This window comes from Siphateles boraxobius, unplaced genomic scaffold (assembly GCF_051911475.1).
Source record: "Siphateles boraxobius isolate OS27281-9 unplaced genomic scaffold, OSU_SipBor_1 13, whole genome shotgun sequence".
Taxonomy (NCBI): Eukaryota; Metazoa; Chordata; class Actinopteri; order Cypriniformes; family Leuciscidae; genus Siphateles; species Siphateles boraxobius.
Window position 1 is genome coordinate 20,228,141 of NW_027508733.1, and position 18,426 is coordinate 20,246,566.

The following is an 18,426-nucleotide window of genomic DNA, read 5'->3' on the forward strand; positions in this document are numbered from 1 at the left end:
GAGGGGAACTAAAGCCTTTGAGAAATGTTGAGAGATATTGGTAACCTCTTCACAGCATGCACAGTATAGATGTGCATCACGTTGTCACTTTTTATGGGAAGTAGCCAGTGCGACTCTGCTAAGATATTTTACACTATAAAGCTAAAGTTGCATTACATGTCGAGATGAAAGTGCATGCAATGAAGTTCTGTCCCCTATGAAATTGTGAATATATATATATATATATATATATATATATATATGGTGAATTGTGAATATATATATTTATATGGTGATGTCTAATGTTGTAAAAAAAATAATTACAATACTGTAAATAAAATAAGATAGGTATTTTTGGAATTCAGATTAATTTTAATAATGTGAATCGTTAATTATAAAATAGATTTTTCCTGAAAAAGTGTTATATACACACATTTATGCAATATAAGTGAACTACTTGTTTATTTATTAAAAAAGTCTAAAAATAAAATATTTAAATATCTTATATAGGCTAACTATAATACAGAAAATATAATGATATATAAGTATAGATTAATAAAACAATATTAGCCTATGTATTATTACAATAGCCTATAATCAATAAAATATAAATATAACATTGTTTCATAACGTTTTCTTCACAATTCTATAAATACATTTCCTCCAAACTAAATATCTGTTGTTAATAAACGTTATTATAAAGTGTTGCTCAGAAAATCTAGTTTTTGGATATTACATAGCCCGCCAATATTGTCATAAAAAAAATAAAACGTTTGCTTTTGTAAATCTAGGTTTTTCTTTTCTTTTCTTTTTTTCAGGGCAGTTTAATCCTGGATTATGGCATGTCTCTATTGCGTAATTTTTATTGATATATATATATTTTTTTTTTATTGCAGAGAATGGAAACATACAAAAGAATAAGGATATATCCGTAATACATTTTAATGGGTTAGTTAGGGGATTCAAAGTGGCGTCATGACGGTAGTTTGATATGGTAAACTACAGTGTTCTTATGGAGAGAGAGCTAGGCTAGTTCTATCTTTTCGCTGTTTCACTTTAACTACATCTTATATAACCCTTGTACGCTTAATATTTAAGGGTTCCATTTAGAGTATCGGACGAGATTTTCATTAAACGAATGACAGAGTAAAAGTGATGGCGCCTTTAGCAGCCAATGAAACTCGACAGAGGCGGGTGAGACCATAAAACAGGCGAAGATGATGGACGTCTCTTTCGGCCAATGGTAACGCTGGAGGGGCGTGGTATTTTCTGCACGATGACGCTGCTGTAGGTACAGCTGGAGGTGATTGGCGTCTCTTTCAGCCAATGGAAACCCTGAGGGGGCGTGGTATTCTCCGCATGATGCTGCTACAGTAAGAACAGCTGGAGAGATGCGCTGTTGTCAAAAAGAGCTCGACGATCATCAGGTGATGTGAACTCAACCAACTCATTCAACTGATCCATCTTCTTTTGCTGACTGGTGACGCTGTTCATTACGACTCAACCGACTGATTACTTGTCAAAACCAGGTGAGATATATTCTTATTTTTAAATATATATATTTACAGCCTAAAGATAAGTATATAACAGTATAGCTAGCTATATTTTTGAGTTTAATCTTATATTTCAGTGACCCTGGAATAGGTGAGTTATTGGAATGACAGGTTTAACTATTAATATAACTATTAACATTTGATGTATATAAACAATTAAATATTTAAAGCATAGAAGATCAGCACAAAAACAAGGCCTTACGTTCACTCACTAGTTCTAATCAAGCCACCATCGACGTGTTACTTTAAGGATGTGAGAAACTAATGCAGAATGTTTTATTTATTACATAAAGTGTTATTAAAGCTTTCCCCCCTCAACTCACTAGTTTTATGCAGATTTACCATTTTAGCGTTATTTCAAGATGATTCATATTTCTTTGGGACATGCAATTATATGTTTTGATTTAGCAAATTATTTATTTTGGCAAATCAACTTATATTGCGTTCTAAATGTACTATTTTGCAGTATGCAATGCGCACTCCTTGGGAATCAAACCCAGAACCTTGCAGTTGCAGGCTTTGCCACTTGAACAGCCAATAAGGTCAACCAAAAGGCGAAGTCCTGCGCCAAACACATTTGTGTCATCTAATAGATAGTCTTGCACCTGGATGTAATTTTAAACCCCAGGGACCTTGATGCATTTTGCTAAATAAAGAAACCATCCGTTCAGCGCATATCTGAAAAGTGGCTTTGTGCATTTACTGCAGCATAATTGAAGTGTTTTAATAATAACACGAACAATGATATTGTGCCATATCTATTTAGAAAGCATATGTAGCCTTCCTTTTGCTCCGTGTGCTTCTTAGACCGTTTGCTCTTGTCATTTGGTATGCAAATATAAGTCTTACTTACTATTTTTGGCTCACCCAGGTTTCTCATCCCGCCGATGCATGTGCATACAAACCATTAGCTTCAGCCACCAACAGCTGAAGTGTCAGTAAGCTACAGGTGCCAGTTGCATGTGGTTTTGAAACAGTTTTGACGTCCATTAGCAAATAATTATTTGCTCTAGTGTTCTAGAGGTCATTTAGTTGCGTTCCCCAGCTCCAACAGCTTTGACTAGTCTCCACAAAAGGTGTTTGTTGTTGGAGCTCTGGTGGTGTTGTCCCCATGAGGGACCCAGAAATGAGTTCCCTCCGGCCCCAAAGCGAGTGCTATGTAACACTGCCACTGTTTGTGTGGATTCTTTTCCACTGTCTGGCCTCTGGGAGAATCGCATAGGAAGCTGAATGTACACCGAGGGCAGACAGAATCCAGAGGTGCAATAGTTGCATTATTACGAACTAGGTCTTTTCATTTTTTTTCATTTCTTTATGTTATTTCATGCGCAGTCCAGCTGAATCAGTAAATTACACTTGAATTTTTGTCTTTTTTTTCTCTATGCAGTAGCTAATTGAGCAACACAATTTATAAACATTTTGTCACTATTTAATTGTGTGCAATCTATTCGAATTAGTAAAATGTTCTTAATGCATTTGTTTTAGCGTGGCATTGTTAAAACCGAATCGTGAATTTCCAGTTCCCAGCATGGTTAGAATTTTTTTGTTGCATTTTATAATAAGAAAACATAAATAAATAATATATAATAAAAATATAAATGTATTAATAAGAAATATATATTATTGTATATTTTATATATTTTAAAAATAGAATTTTGATATAAATTGAATATCGGGCTTGATGACCAAAGGTGATTTCTATCACAGCGTTTGGCTCACACTTGCTTCAGAAATCTGAATAGACAATCCCATTTCATTAGAAAATGTAGCGAACTATTTTACATTATGGCGAATTCGTGGCAAATTCATATGATTTCGTACTATTTAAGTTAAAATGTTAAAATGAAGCGTTTCTTGTGTATATATATTATAAGAAAATGTAACAATTTTATGTTTTGGCAAATTGGTTGAGTTCATTCAATTTGATTCATGCGAAAATGTATGATTTTTACTCCTATAACCGTCGGTGGTGCATAACATAAGCATTTTCGCCAACACTTATTTATGAATTGCCATATGGAGTGTGTTGTACATGACATTTCTGTCTGTGGTTATGTCGACTATAGCATCATAAATCAGTTTGTTGTAGACAAGTCAATGAAAACCAGAGTTAAAGATGAACATTGTAAAGTCGCTTATAGTCACATCGGTTTGCGAGATGCTAAAGCAAATGCATTGACAAATTTGAGGAACTTTAAACTTAGCCCAACACATAGTTTGGTGATAGCAATCTTGTCACAAATGCTTCTCACTTCCTCGCATTACATTTATATCTCATGCCCAACTGCCTGACCCTGATGCAGGCCACCTGTCAAATCCTTTAGGTGTGTGTGTGTGTGTGTGTGTGTGTGTGTGTGTGTGTGTGTGTGTGTGTGTGTGTGTGTGTGTGTGTGTGTGTGTGTGTGTGTGTGTGTGTGTGTGTGTAATATCATTCTGGTATTCTCTTTATATGGTTATAATGGCACAAAACAAGGATTCCTCCACTTCTCTGCCTGTGTGCCAAGGGGTGGGTGTGAGGGCAACGGGCACTCATGGATCGTGGGAACAACGGCGCTCTCTCCGTAAACCATTGGCTTTGAGATTTTAAAAATAGATGAGGTTACACATGCCAAATATATGAGAGGAAAAAAGCAAGTCCTGGGGCTTTTACATTAGCAGTTAGCCACTATGTTAACAGCAGGAGTAGGTCTGAAAGATATTTCCCAGTGGGATTGATAGCAAGTACATTACCAAAGCCAAATTTATGATTGTATGTCACTGATTTATAGGCCTATGTGAAGCAAAGACATACGAGGCTTCAAGCCTAGCGTAGACCTAGATGATCTATTTGCTATGTCAAATTAAGTGTGCTTCTTATCAACATCAAATGACTATATTCATGTTTTTTTGCTTTTTATGTCGGCAACTAGATCTCAGTGTCGTCAAATGCAGCTAACAGCTTAGCAGATTCTAGCTACAATAAACTCACCAAATTGTTAGCTACTAGCATTTTAGCTCTAAAAATTGTTATTCTACTGCAACTTCACTATGAAATGTGCTTTAAAATAGCAAAGCAGATGTATTGAGTGCAGATTTTTAATGTTTTATTTTTAAGCCAAAGTTGTTAACTTTAGCTATAGCAATCACCCAGGCTGAGATCTGTGAAATGCATCACCAATTATCTATAATTGGCTAAAACTTTTCTGATGAATGATGACCCTCAAATAGGAAACTTTAATACCCCTCCCCCACCCCAAAATCAACTGTTGCTGTCCATTTCGCTCATGGGAGAACAGGGGGTGGACAGGAACTTTCCCTTCATTGAAGCACTATTATTATAAGTGTGGTTGTAATGCTAATGCTAACTTTACTCTACCTTTAAATAGAGATGTCATATTTTTAACCTGTGCCCTGTGGAAACGCTCATGTTTGTGCTGGGATAACCCAGACTGTGGGGGTGTTAGCCTGCGCGCCTGGTTTAACTTTACTCCCAACTAACCCTCTGGAGGGTATAAGTACACCAACATCCGTAATCCTTGGATGGGAAGTTGGGCTTGAAGTTGGTATTGTTTGAATACATCACGCATGAGCAGTTGCCATTATATTTACAAAAGCAATACTTATGTTTCTGCAGAAATATGATTATTGTGAATTGTTGTGCATATAGATATGTACTATTTTACTACAAAATATATAGTTTTTTTATATTATAAAATATATAATCTGTTATACTCTGTAAATCATATAAACATTTAATAAAGAGTTTCACATGCCACACATTCTACTAATAAATTACATTTTGTTTTTTTACATTTCCGTCCTGTTGATTTAGAAAAATACCGCTCCGAACACAAACCATCATGGGGCGGAAGAAAATACAGATATCTCGGATTCTTGATCAGCGAAATCGTCAGGTCTGTACTCTTGTCACTTCATACCAAGCTGTTTAAATTCAACAGGAAATGACATTAAACGTTTTCTGTGTGAAAGTGAATATTAAGTAGGAAATAATATTGGGTGGGGCTTGGTTTTAACATGATTTGATTGGTGGATGTTAGCTTGTATTATCAGTGAATATCATTTTTTTAGATTTCACTCACACACCGTTGGTTTTGGCAGCAAAAAAGGTACTTTAGGGACAAAGAAAATGATATTTTTAATAAAAATAAAGTATGAAAACAAACTATTTTCAGTTGGATTGATATGCAACGATCACTTGTGCAAACTAAAACCAGGCATGTTTCTTTTAATTTGATTTAATGTTTATACATCTTTATCTTACGATATATCGGCCAAAAAATCCACAAACATGGGCCTTTCTTTCTCTTCAGACCATCAGGGCTAAATTATGTGATGTTTTCACACCTGATTAACGAATAAGTAAGATAATGTTGGCTCTGCATCAGAAAGCGATATTTTAATCCAGGTCAAATTATCTCAAGGTGTGAAACACAGCTTTTATTTGGGGGCGAAGAAAACATGTCCAAAAAAAGACTCCGAAAAGACACAGCGTGAGAAGTTAAACCATTATAGCTTTGTGGCATCTATCAGATGTTTCTGTAACAATAGTCCTGTGGTTTGTCTCTTCTTCAAGGTGACATTTACCAAGCGCAAATTTGGTCTGATGAAAAAGGCTTACGAGCTGAGCGTGTTGTGCGACTGTGAGATCGCTCTCATCATCTTCAACAGCACTAACCGTCTTTTCCAGTATGCCAGCACTGATATGGACAAAGTTCTGTTAAAGTACACCGAATACAGTGAACCTCACGAGAGCCGTACAAATACTGACATACTGGAGGTACATGCCAAATCACTCCCTTCTGAAGTGTTTTCATTATTAATAAATCACCAAATCAGGTGGGCTACCGCTACGGTCTCACTGTGCTTCATTTAATTGTAAAGTAACCAAAGAAAGTCCCAATTTTAAACAGGCGTACTATGAGAATTTTATCAAAATGAAGCTGGAGATGTTTTGTCCTGAACAGATTTGTAGATTTGCCTGTATATTTTGAGCAAACAAAATCCAGACCTTTTGTGAAACTGCTTTATTTTGCATTCTTTTCTTATTTTATAATTATAGTGAAATATAATGAAAAAAATATACATATAAATAAACATATACAACGTTTGGAATCACTTTTATTTTGCAAGGACTCATTCAGTTGTAAAGATATTTATAATGTCACAAAAGTTTGATTTCTATTTCAAATAAATGCTGTTCTTTGACATTTTTATAAGAATCCTGAAAAAATACATCATGATTTCCATGAAAATATTAATATTAACTTTGTATATTTAGCTTTATATATATATATTGTATCTAACATAAAATAGTTTTACATTTCTTTTAGTATTTCATTAGAAAACAGAATTATATCAGAGCTGTGGTGCTCATATGGGAGATGGAGGTTCAGATTCAGCCTATGAGATTTCCTGATCCAACTTCTCATACTATCCTCTCTTTTCTCCTCTCTTCCACCCTCTTTCTCTCTGAGTGCTCCAGACTTTGAGAAGGAAAGGTTTGGGACTGGAGAGTTCAGAGCTCGAACATGAAGACAGCGTGCCGATGGTAACGGAGAAATATCACGACGGCATGGACCTCTCCATCGCTCGCCAACGCTATTATGTTAGTAGAGTCTTTCAGATGACAATTTCTGAGCCGAATGTGCATGTGGGTTCTTCTGAAGTACTGTTATAAATCCCATTAGGCTCCATCGCTCCTCCCTTCAGAAGTGATGGGTGCAAGTACTGAAAACGGCTACAGCAACTCCTCCAATCCAAACCTGGGTGCCCATCGGACTCCATCCTACAAACCTTTGTGTAGCAGGCCGGGCTCAACCAGTTCTGTCAGCTCCAACTCTCATCCGGCCCTTATGGGACCGCATGCAGGTATTAGAAAACGGCCAAGACATTTCTAAATATTTGATAACATATCTACACTTATCATTTATTATTAAAATAAAGGCTAGGTTCTATATTTAAAGCTACACATGTATCTTCAATACACATTTTTTTAAATAACGTCGCAAAAAATTGGCAATTCTGGCAGTAGATATTTATATCAGATAATGGTGGTTACTATAACTTGGCATGGGCTATTTATAGGCAAGTAGAGTAATAACTCCTTGCAAGCTATAGACCTTATGCGCCAGAGAAACAGGAGCGCAGCCGTCTTTCGAATTTTGTCTTTGAACTTAAGTTTTTGCGGCAAATCTGTATATTTCTCACGGGCAAGATCCATGGAATAAGAGAGAAAATTACTTGTTGTGCCTTTAGATGTCAGAATCAGAATAGAAAAAAAAAGAGGGTGTTTATTTTTACAGAATACTGTCATCAAAGCTTCCTTTGAAGTGAAACACAGACGTTTATCGTTGCAAGCTATTAAACAAACATGCTGGGCTGATGAAACCTGTGACGATTACCCTACTATTAAAGGGTTAGTTCACCCAAAAATGAAAATTATGTCATTAATGACTCACCCTCATGTCGTTCCAAGCACGTAAGACCTCCGTTCATCTTCAAAACACAGTTTAAGATATTTTAGATTTAGTCAGAGAGTTTTCTGTCCCTCCATTGAAAATCTATGTGCGGTATTCTGTCCTTGTCCAGAAAGGCAATAAAGACATCATCAAAGTAGTCCACGTGACCTCAGTGGGTTAGTTAGAATTTTTTGAAGCATCGAAAATACATTTTGTTCCAAAAATAACAAAAACAATGACTTTATTCAGCATTGTATTCTCTTCCGGTTCTGTTGTCAATCCGCGTTCACGAGGCCAGTGACGCTGCTGACGTAAGACGCTGCTGACGTGTTATCTGGTGCGTCCGTGTATTCGGCTTCAAATAAATATGTCTGGTTAAAAAAAAATGCAAGTCTTCCCCTGTGTCAAAATCCTTAGACATGTTTGCAAAGATTGTTTTATTCACAGCGTGCGTCTCCCTCAGATTGTAAACGAAGCTCGGGCGCACCAGATAACACGTCAGCTCGTCTTACGTTAGCGGACTCATGAACGCGGATTGACAACAGAACCGGAAGAGAATACAATGCAGAATAAAGTCGTCGTTTTTGTTATTTTTGGAACAAAATGTATTTTCGATGCTTCAAAAAATTCTAACTAACCCACTGAGGTCACGTGGACTACTTTGATGATGTCTTTATTACCTTTCTGGACAAGGACAGTATACCGTACATAGATTTTCAATGGAGGGACAGAAAACTCTCGGACTGAATCTAAAATATCTTAAACTGTGTTCCAAAGATGAACGGAGGTCTTACGGGCTTGGAACGACATGAGGGTGAGTCATTAATGACATAATTTTCATTTTTGGGTGAACTAACCCTTTAAAAGCATGGTTTTGATGTAAACAATAGACCTATAATATTCACATATGCAGGCAATGTATTATCCCTAAAGTTACAGCATGAAAAAATATTTAAACATTAAACATAACATTTGAAAAAGATAACATTTAATATTATTTTCTCACAGTTCAGACTCTTTTTTCAGTTTATATCTCCTAATTCTGACTTTGTGACTCGCAATTGACTTCTGATTCTGAGAAAAGGTCAACATTAAAAAAGCAGTATATTGAGTTTTTACCTTGCAATTCTGATTTTTCATATCAGAATTGTGAGATATAAAGCCTTTTTGCCTTTTTTATACTTTTATTCTGTGGCTTCCACAGACTGCCAAACTGTCACTTACTGCCACCAGGTAGGCTCCGCCCACAAAACATGTCATCAGCTCTATTTTCACAGGAAATCTGTCCGGACAACTCTAAACATGATTTGGACGATGGCTTTATGATTTACCCAGCCAACAAAAATATGTTCTAATGAACATTTTGCTAACCTTCCCATTAAGTTATGAAAGCATTATTCTTAATGTTCTCAACTTTAAACTCGTCCAGTTTTTACAGTTTTTTTTTTTTATTATGCGAACTTTAAGGAAACATTTAATTTTATCATCTTGCTATTAAGGGAGCATTACTTTTGAATGTTCTCTGAACGTTCTGAGACAAAAAGTTGCTGCCTTAAATTTTTAAGAACAATCAACTTCGATGTTTAAGTTATTTCAACTTAAATTACATTAAACTGAATTGTATAACAAAAAAGTAGAAAATTGCTTAACTTGCATTGTTGAAGCAATGTAAAAACATATGTTGTCATAACTTATCGCTCATATTTTGCGATACATCAATTATTGTTTGTTTAACTTAAAAAAGTAAGTAACCTGGTTGCCCTAAAATTTTGAGTTCATGGAAATTGAACAATTTGATCTAATACAATGAAGGAGATTGTTTTATTCAGTAGAAACTCTAAATATTATGTTATCTGAACCACATGAATTATCTGTTGATTTGACAAAAGAAAAAGGTTGTGAAAACAAATCATGAAAATAATTTTTTTACAGTGAGAATGAACAATAGGCCTACTTCTACAGGATTTATTAATTTTAGGTAATGTTAATTTCATAATTTGCTAATACATTATAGAAATCAAAAGTTGTGTTTGTTAACATTAGTTAATACACTGTGAACTAACATGAACAAACAATGAACAGCTGGATCTTTATTAACTAACATTAACAAAGATTAATAAATACTGTAACAAATGTATTTGCCATTGATAGTTAATGTTAGTTCATACATTAACAAATGTTAACCAATGAGACCTTATTGTAAAGTGTTACCATAATATTTTTCACCGTGAAATTACATTAATAAATGAAGGTTTCAAAATGCTAAAATGAAGGAAAGCATGGTTAAAAATAATAAAAATAATAAAAATCAAAGACAATTTTATTAACGTGACCTTTGACCAGAAAAATCAATCATTTTATTTGTAAATATCAAGCCCTGGGACATTAATCACACGTTAAACCTGAAAACATGAACGTCTACATCAAACTATTTTATATTCCATTTCAAGACCCCCGTCACAATTAGAAGCTGCATTCTGATACATGTGACACTTCTGCTAGCTTTTAGCGCTGGATTCTGACCACAGGTCGCTTTGAGTAGAATATTCCTATGCTGCACTACTAATAGTAATATGGAGGCGCTGCATCAAAGTCCAGCAGGTGTGACATTCTGCTCAGAAACCACAGCTCTGTCTTCAGCTACTGTTTCATATGTGTGTCTGTAGTATGTGTGCGTGGTTGAGACGGTGGGCTGTTTCATATGTGAGAACTTCCTGTGCGCAAGTACTAAAATACTCAACTTGGGGAGTGTTCCCCACTGCCTTTTAGTGTAACACCATCAGATAATGACTATAATAAATGGTAAACAGTTTTAGTGGTTTGTATCTACTAAACATTTAGTGGAACAGAAATACGGTTCATGTGGTACATATATAGTAGTTTATGTAGTTAAAACCACCACACTATGTAATTTTTCTTTGTTCGAAACAAACTAAATTTAAATAATGACAGAGTACCCCAACTAACAAGGAATATTGTCAGAATTTTGGATTACAAGGTTTTATCAAAGTTATGAGTTATGATCAAACATTCTTCTAGTAATCTGGACTTTAGTAATGTTCTCAAAACATTATTGAACAATGTGCATGGAACGTTTTACTTCTGAAACGTCGTTGTTTGTTTGTCTAATGTTTTTTAAATGTTACAACACTGTAAAAAATGATTGTTGGTTTAAATTAAAAAAGAAAGTAACCTGGTTGCCTTAAAGGGATAGTTCACCCAAAAATGAAAATTCTGTCAGTAATTACTCACCCTCATGTTGTTCCAACCCCGTAAGACTTTCTTTCATCTTCAGAACACAAATTAAGATTTTTTTTTTTAATGAAATCTGAGATCTGGCTCACTCCTTCATAGGCTTCTAGGTAATTTCATTCTGCCGGCCCAAAAAAGTTAGTAAAGTGATCGTTAAAATAGTCCAGGTGACTACAGTGGCTCAACCTTAAGTTTATCAAGCAATGAGAATACTTTTGGTGCGCAAAAAACACAAAAATAACGACTTTATTCAACTGTTCACTTTCTTCTGTGTGGGCCTCTGACGTGTTCACAAGAGAACAACGACGCATGCGCGAGAACTCAGAAGATGACGCTCACGATCATTTAGTAAGAAGGTGTGAAAGGTCAGCCATTCATTTTGTGGCATTGGTAAGGCATTTTTTACAGTATGTTAACTAAAGTATGAATCCTCATTTTAAAGTGTTACCGATATTATTTAAAATATATATATGATAATCTAGATAAAGAGTGGAAATAAACAATTTATCGAAATATATTTATTGAGTGAAAAATTACTATCCGTCAGTTGCGACAATACTGTCCATAAAATGTTTTTTTTTTTCAAAAGTTATGAGATCTTCTTTATTTATTTGTTTGTGGGGTTTTTTTTTCATTATTTTATTTATTTACAAATGAAAAGCTATGATAAAAACGATATACATGATTAAACTACAACAATCTACATAAAGTAAAACAATTAATTTCAATATTTGGGTGAAATTTTTTCAACAATGGCTGTCAAGCAATATTGTCCATAAAAAGTGTTTTCAAAAGTAAGATTAATTTCTTAAAACTTGAGATGTATCGTGAAAACAGAGAAATCAAGAAAAGTGTCACTTGAGAAGTGTCACTCCCCATTATCAATCAACCTCTAATTCTGTCAAATTATGCAAGATATTCGATTGTGTGTACCTAGGATACATAAACGCTAGCAATGAAATTAGCCTTAGCAAGACATTCAGACAAGACATTCAGAGCCGTCAATCACATCAAGAGAATTCACACTTATCAGCAAAGTGTGTCCATACAGCTGGCAAGCATAGATAGTGAAGAAACGTTGTCTGCGAAGGAAAACTTCTCCTTTCAGCGAGTGACAGAGAGAACGCGAGAGAGAAACTGAAAAAATAATTTCGACCACATCTTGTTTTTCACTTCCCATATGACTGAAGGTCTGGGCTACTCGATGTTTTCCCATGGCAACCTGAGCAAGGCCTTGGAGATGAAGACTCCGCCCCCTCTGAATATGACCAGTGACGGACGTCGTATTGATGCCCACAGCGGACTGTGTGGAACCCGCAGCAATTTGGCCAATGCAGTGAGAGAGTCTACCAAAGTACTCACTTATACACAGAAATGACTCACTATACTTAGCCAAACTTTACATGTGTCACTGTACACGACTTAAGTACAGAGGAAGAGGCAACATTATCTTACTCCTTTTATTAGTTTTGTGTCAATACATCATTAACAAGTGCTCTAGTTGCTCATGTATATTCAAATGTGATTATTTATGAAAATACATGATTTAAAGTTGTAGGATATTTCTAAATATAGGCATTTCATAGTTGAGCATAATATTTGTCAACAACATTAAATAATAGATCATATTATATACATTTATAATATTAATATTTTTATATACATTTTATAAATCATTGTATTTATGAAATTGTGTGTGTATGTGTGTGTGTGTGTGTGTATATATATATATATATATATATATATATATATATATATATATGTCATGTTTTATTGACATTTCATAATTAATAATAATATTTTTCATTTAAATGTTATGAATGTTATATTGTTATATACATTTCATAATATAGCATAATGTAGTATTAATTTGTAATATCGAAATTTGTCATATCAATTTTATAAATTATTATATTATGTTATATCATGTTGTTATATTATTATATTATATCATGTTATATTATATTAAAGACATTTCATAAAGTTATCGACTTCATTGTCGACATTTCATGTAGTATTCATTTGTAATATTAATATGTGTCATAAAAATATGATATTATATTATTTCATAACATAGCATAATGTAGTATTAATTTGTAATATTATTTGTCATATCAATGTTATAAATTATTATATTATATCATATTATATTATATATGATTTAAATGTCCTATAACTAATGATGCGATAAGCAATATATAATAATTTCAATTAATTATATTATATTATAAATGCATTGTATAATATAAATGTCTAATATTAATGTTTTTCATATCAATTTTACAAATTATTATATTTATACAAATATTATTTAAAGTTGTACTATGTAGTATTACCGGCAAATATAATATTAATGTTTTTCATATCAATTTTACAAATTATTATATTTATACAAATATTATTTAAAGTTGTACTATGTAGTATTACCGGCAAATATAATATTAATATTTGTCATATCAATTTTGCAGATTATTTGCTCAAACTCAAAGTAAATATCATATAACTTAATGATACTGATATAATTTTAATAACCTTGTGGTTACATGTTTTTTGGTTGTTTGCTTTCCATCTAGAGAGCACTCTATCAGAGTATGCATGCTGGTAGCCACATGATGGCGATGGGGAAGACAGGCTTAATGGGGCACAGTCTGAGCAACTACGGGGCCTCAGGTGGGGGCCCAATCTTTATTCAGAGCACAGTCTGCTAAATTATAATTCAGTAACAAAAATACTGTTAATACTGTTAAAAAGAAGCGTTAACGGTCACTTTCTGTCTTAGAGTACAGCCACCCGAGTTACACTGTAGGTTTTCAACGCAATTCTATGAACACCTGGCAACCTTTGTCTCACCAGGATGCCCACCAGTCCATGATCAGCCATGGGTGAGGCTTTTTTAACCATACATGACAGAATAAAACAAAGTATATTTTATGTCATTTATTATGTTATTTAACTGATATTTATTTTTCATGAATGATTTATTACAAGTATTTCTGCCACTGTCCACAGGATGGCATCAGGAGGAAGCTGCTCGTACCCTTCGCAGTGCTCTTCCCCTTCCTCGCCGCCACACCCCTCCCTCAACAAGAGCATCAAATCAGAGCGCACCTCTCCTGATCACATGCTCTCAGCCACGCCCCCCAGCCATCACATGCTGCAGCACTCACCAATGGAAGAGCCCAAAGCCAGGGGTGAGGAATACACAGCGATGGAGAGGGGTGAGATACAGAAGGCCTCTTACTCCAGCCAGACTGGTCCCAACAGAGACTCCGGGGAGGGCAAAAGCAACCCGCCTCTGAAACAACATGACGTCAGTAATGAATGGATAAGATAATTATCCCATCCTTTTTTAATGTCTTAAATTTTTTTCCCTTCTTTTTTTTTTTTTAATTGGGAGATGCAATCTTCATATAAAAAAAAACATGCATTATGTTTGTTTTCCTTAACAAGCAATGCATCACATTTTTTTTCTCTCCAGTTATTCTTCTAAGTTAAATATACATGCAGTTAATGAGATGTTTTGATCAGAACAAGTAAAAAAAAAGTAGAAATATTATCTCTTCCTCAGAGCAACATTCAAAAATCAATGTTGACCCTGATTAGAAATGTTATTTCTGTTTTTCCTCACATGTGTATATTACTGTAGAGCCAAAAATTATGTTCATGTAAAATTATGGACTTTTCTACTTTCAGCTTTTTTTATGAGAAAACAATGTTGTCTTGATATTTTTTTTGCTAATTTGCATATTGTCTGGCATTACATATATACATATTACATCATATTTTATGCTTATGTTTTTTCACTTGTGCTGGTGTGAATGCTGCATACCAACATGTACAATCCTGAAGTATTGTCAGTTTGTTGAAATGTCCATAAGAGGGCGGCACATAACCATATCAGACATTTGAATGCTTCTTGTTGACGTGACACCTTGTAGCCTAAACTTTGTTTTTATAATAATTAAAGAATTTCATTTGTACATCTTGAGTAGTATGTCGTACATTTATTAACGCATGTTGCATCATTTGCCAACACTTTCCAATACTTAAATCAGTGGTTCATGCACTTGAGCCATTAGAGGGGCCTCACAAACTTTGTTTACTATAAGGACTTAAAATTATTTAAAATAAGTTATCTTGAAACAATTTAACTTAATAAAATGCTACACTACACAAAATTACTGTTAGGCCTTCTATCGACTGTGCTGTGTTGACCAATATCATTTGTTTTATTACTTTAATGTAGTAATGCGAGAATAATAATGAGGTAAATTTGAGCATTTCTCATGATAGAAAACATCAAGTAGGCCTACTGTAAATACTGTCAATACATTACACATATTAATCTTTCGCTGCTGTGGTATTTATCAAGGCACAAGGGTACAGGTAAGAGGAGATGTGTATTAACCTTGACATAATGAAACGAGGTTGTAAGAGACGGTACAGTAGCTAATAAATCACTTTTACCTAACACAAACCGATGTTTTCCGGAGTTTTGCCAACCAAAAATACGTTGGAAAGGCGTATTTCTAATGTTTCTTTAATCATCATTAATGTTCGAAATCAAGGTAAAACTATAAACACAATAAAGCCGAGGCTACGTTTATCCTTCACTGGCTCGTTAGTCGTTTAAATTAAGTAGGCCTATGACGTAAAGTGTATTACCGTCTGAAACCACATTTTTGACAACTGAAAACAAATTGGAAAGATGTGTTCTAATGTTTAACTGAGTTAACGAAGTCAAGGTACAATTATTGATAGGACTGTGTCGTGGCCAAAATTAACCATGCTAGAAGTACTAGTAGCCTAAGTTAACCATGTTTTTTTTTTTTTTTTTTTTTTTTTTTGCGGATTGATTACCATTTGTATAACAACGGTTTATTTAAAATACTGTGGTTCAACTATGGTTAGTGTAGCAAAATCAGTTAATTTGTGGTTGCATGGTTTAACTACAATAACCAAGTTAATTTGTTTATTTGTAGTAAAACCATCGTTAATTTTGGTACAGGATTGGCAGTTTCCTGCTTCAGTAGCCTATTTTTAGATTAATGTACACGTTTTTATTGTAGGCCTATGTTGGAAAACGATACGTATTCATAAGTTTTAAAGGCTTTATTGGCAAAAACATTCAATATATGCAAAGTCAATATTTATAGTGTTGACCCTGCTTTATAACCTCTGCAATTCGCTCTGGCATACTGGATATCAGCTTCTGGGCCAAACCCTGACTGATGGTGGTCCATTCTTGCCTTATTAGCGTTCGGAGTCAGTTGATCACAATTTGTGGACTTCTGCTTGTCCACTCGCCTTTCGAGGACTGATCACAGGTTCTCTATCATTAAGACCCAGAGAGTTGTCTGGCCACAGATTCAGAATTTCAGTGTAATGATCTCCGGCCACTACATTATCACTCTTGCCTTGTGACAGAGCTCCAAATTGCTCCAGGATCATTGGGAGAAGTTGCTCTTGCAGAATTTTTTGGCATAATTGTGAGAGAGCTCACTCTCTTGGATGAAAAGCAACCCCACACATGCATGGTTTCAGGATGCTTCACTATTGGCATGACACAAGACTCATGGTAGCGTTCACCTTTTCCTCTCTAGACAATTGGTTTTCCAAATGTACCAAAAAGCCAGAAGGGGGCTGCTTCATCAGAGAAAATAACTTTGCACCAGTCTTCTACTGTCCAATCCTTGTACTTCCTGCTAATTTCAGTCTGTCCTTGGTTTTTCTTTGAGAGAAGTGTCTTCTTTGCTGCCCTTCTTCGCCTCACTGTACATGCTGATTCACTCACATCCACCTGCTCCCAAAATTGAGCAGCTCTGCACTGGTGGTGATGCGATTCTGGTGCTGACTCCTCAGGAGGAGATAGTACTGGCACTTTGGGACGTCCTGAAGCTTTCTTCACTGCAGTTGAAGCTCTCTTCTTCAAGTTTTTGATGATTCTTTCAGGTGCAATATTCATTGCAGCAATTTCCTTGCATGTGAGGCAATTTTGATGCAAAGCAATGATGGCTGCAAGTCTTTCTTTGGAAGTAAACAATGCTAACACAAGAACACAATGATTGGAAGCACTTCTTCCCTCACTTTATAGCAATCATTCTGCTCTTATAATCCAATCAGAATGATAGAGTGATTTCACCTGACTAGTACCATGTACTGAAGATATGCTTAGTGAAATTATGTTAGCTGATCATTTTGTGTCAGGGCCAAAAAACAGTTACATTTCGGGTTTTGGGATAAAGTACTTTTTTTTTTGGCCAAGAAGCTTTTTGCCATTTTAAAATGCATCTGATCACTCTGCGCAATAAACAATTTGAATCAACACCACAACTGTAGCAAACTTTGCCAAACACAAAATGTATGTCACTGCCAAAACTTTTGGCCATGACTATGTTTATCCCTTACAGCCTCATTTTCCAATTAAATATGGCGTAAAGTGTATTTGAAACCATTTTTTTGCCAACTGGAAACAATTAAGAAATAAATATTTTTTAATATTTAATTGACGAAATAACAAAGTCAAGGTAACACCTATTAAACAGGAAGTGTATAACAGTCCGAAAAAAACATCATGGTACCCTCACAGTACGTTTTGAAAGGCTTTTTCAGCGTAATGTTGAAAGACCGTTTAGGCCTGACACATGAATAGCAAGAAATGAACATCATCTTGATTTATCAATGCTGAAGCTCTTCAAAATGAGTGTGTTATCAAATATTAAAGCAGATGTTATGTCTGTCAGATCACTTCTGTTACTATATACAATGCTGATTATCATCATTAAAACGATCATACGAACACTTCCGCTATGTCTACACACACTTATATTCAAATCCCATTTCTCAGACACCCATCCACACCATCTTGAACCCCTTGAGCTATTAAAAAAAGAAAATTGGCTGAAATTACCCATCTCTCCATCTCGTCAACACACCCTACCCTACCGCAGTTGAAAAGACGGCTACAGAGGTCACGTCTGGGCAGGTCTCGGGGGGCTGATGGGGCGAGTCTGTGGGGCACGTCTGAATGGTCCTCGGTCCAGTCCCTATAGCAACAGCCAGGGGTGCAGTGGGTCTCAGACTGGGCCTCCTGACAGATGCACATAATTAATGTGATTATATAGATATGTCAACCCCGTCACCCTCCACTTCATTAAGGCAGACACGGCCTCCAGACGTGTCAT

At 35.1% G+C, this 18,426-nt stretch overlaps 1 protein-coding gene across 2 annotated transcripts; it reads left to right on the forward strand.

The window, feature by feature from the left end:
- Window positions 1-1,364: 1,364 nt before the first annotated feature.
- Window positions 1,365-15,226, forward strand: mef2b (myocyte enhancer factor 2b). Of its 2 annotated transcripts, none has more exons than XM_077226422.1 (9): window positions 1,365-1,508; window positions 5,344-5,425; window positions 6,106-6,309; window positions 7,015-7,137; window positions 7,220-7,400; window positions 12,433-12,578; window positions 13,816-13,912; window positions 14,022-14,124; window positions 14,252-15,226. In XM_077226422.1, the coding sequence occupies exons 2-9, from the start codon at window positions 5,372-5,374 to the stop codon at window positions 14,574-14,576; spliced, it is 1,233 nt and encodes a 410-aa protein (XP_077082537.1). In that variant the 5' UTR covers window positions 1,365-1,508; window positions 5,344-5,371; the 3' UTR covers window positions 14,577-15,226. The 2 variants fall into 2 exon arrangements, with proteins under 2 accessions (XP_077082537.1, XP_077082536.1); XM_077226421.1 differs by having other exon boundaries at window positions 1,372-1,508; window positions 12,433-12,596.
- The last annotated feature ends 3,200 nt before the right edge of the window (window positions 15,227-18,426 follow it).

What these genes read in the sequence shown, in the direction of transcription:
- mef2b (XM_077226421.1), top strand. Translation starts at nt 5,372, where the DNA reads ATGGGGCGGAAGAAAATACAGATATCTCGGATTCTTGATCAGCGAAAT. An exon ending in TTGATCAGCGAAATCGTCAG is followed by an intron (nt 5,426 to 6,105) that starts GTCTGTACTCTT and finishes CTCTTCTTCAAG; the next exon opens with GTGACATTTACCAAGCGCAA. An exon ending in CAAATACTGACATACTGGAG is followed by an intron (nt 6,310 to 7,014) that starts GTACATGCCAAA and finishes TGAGTGCTCCAG; the next exon opens with ACTTTGAGAAGGAAAGGTTT.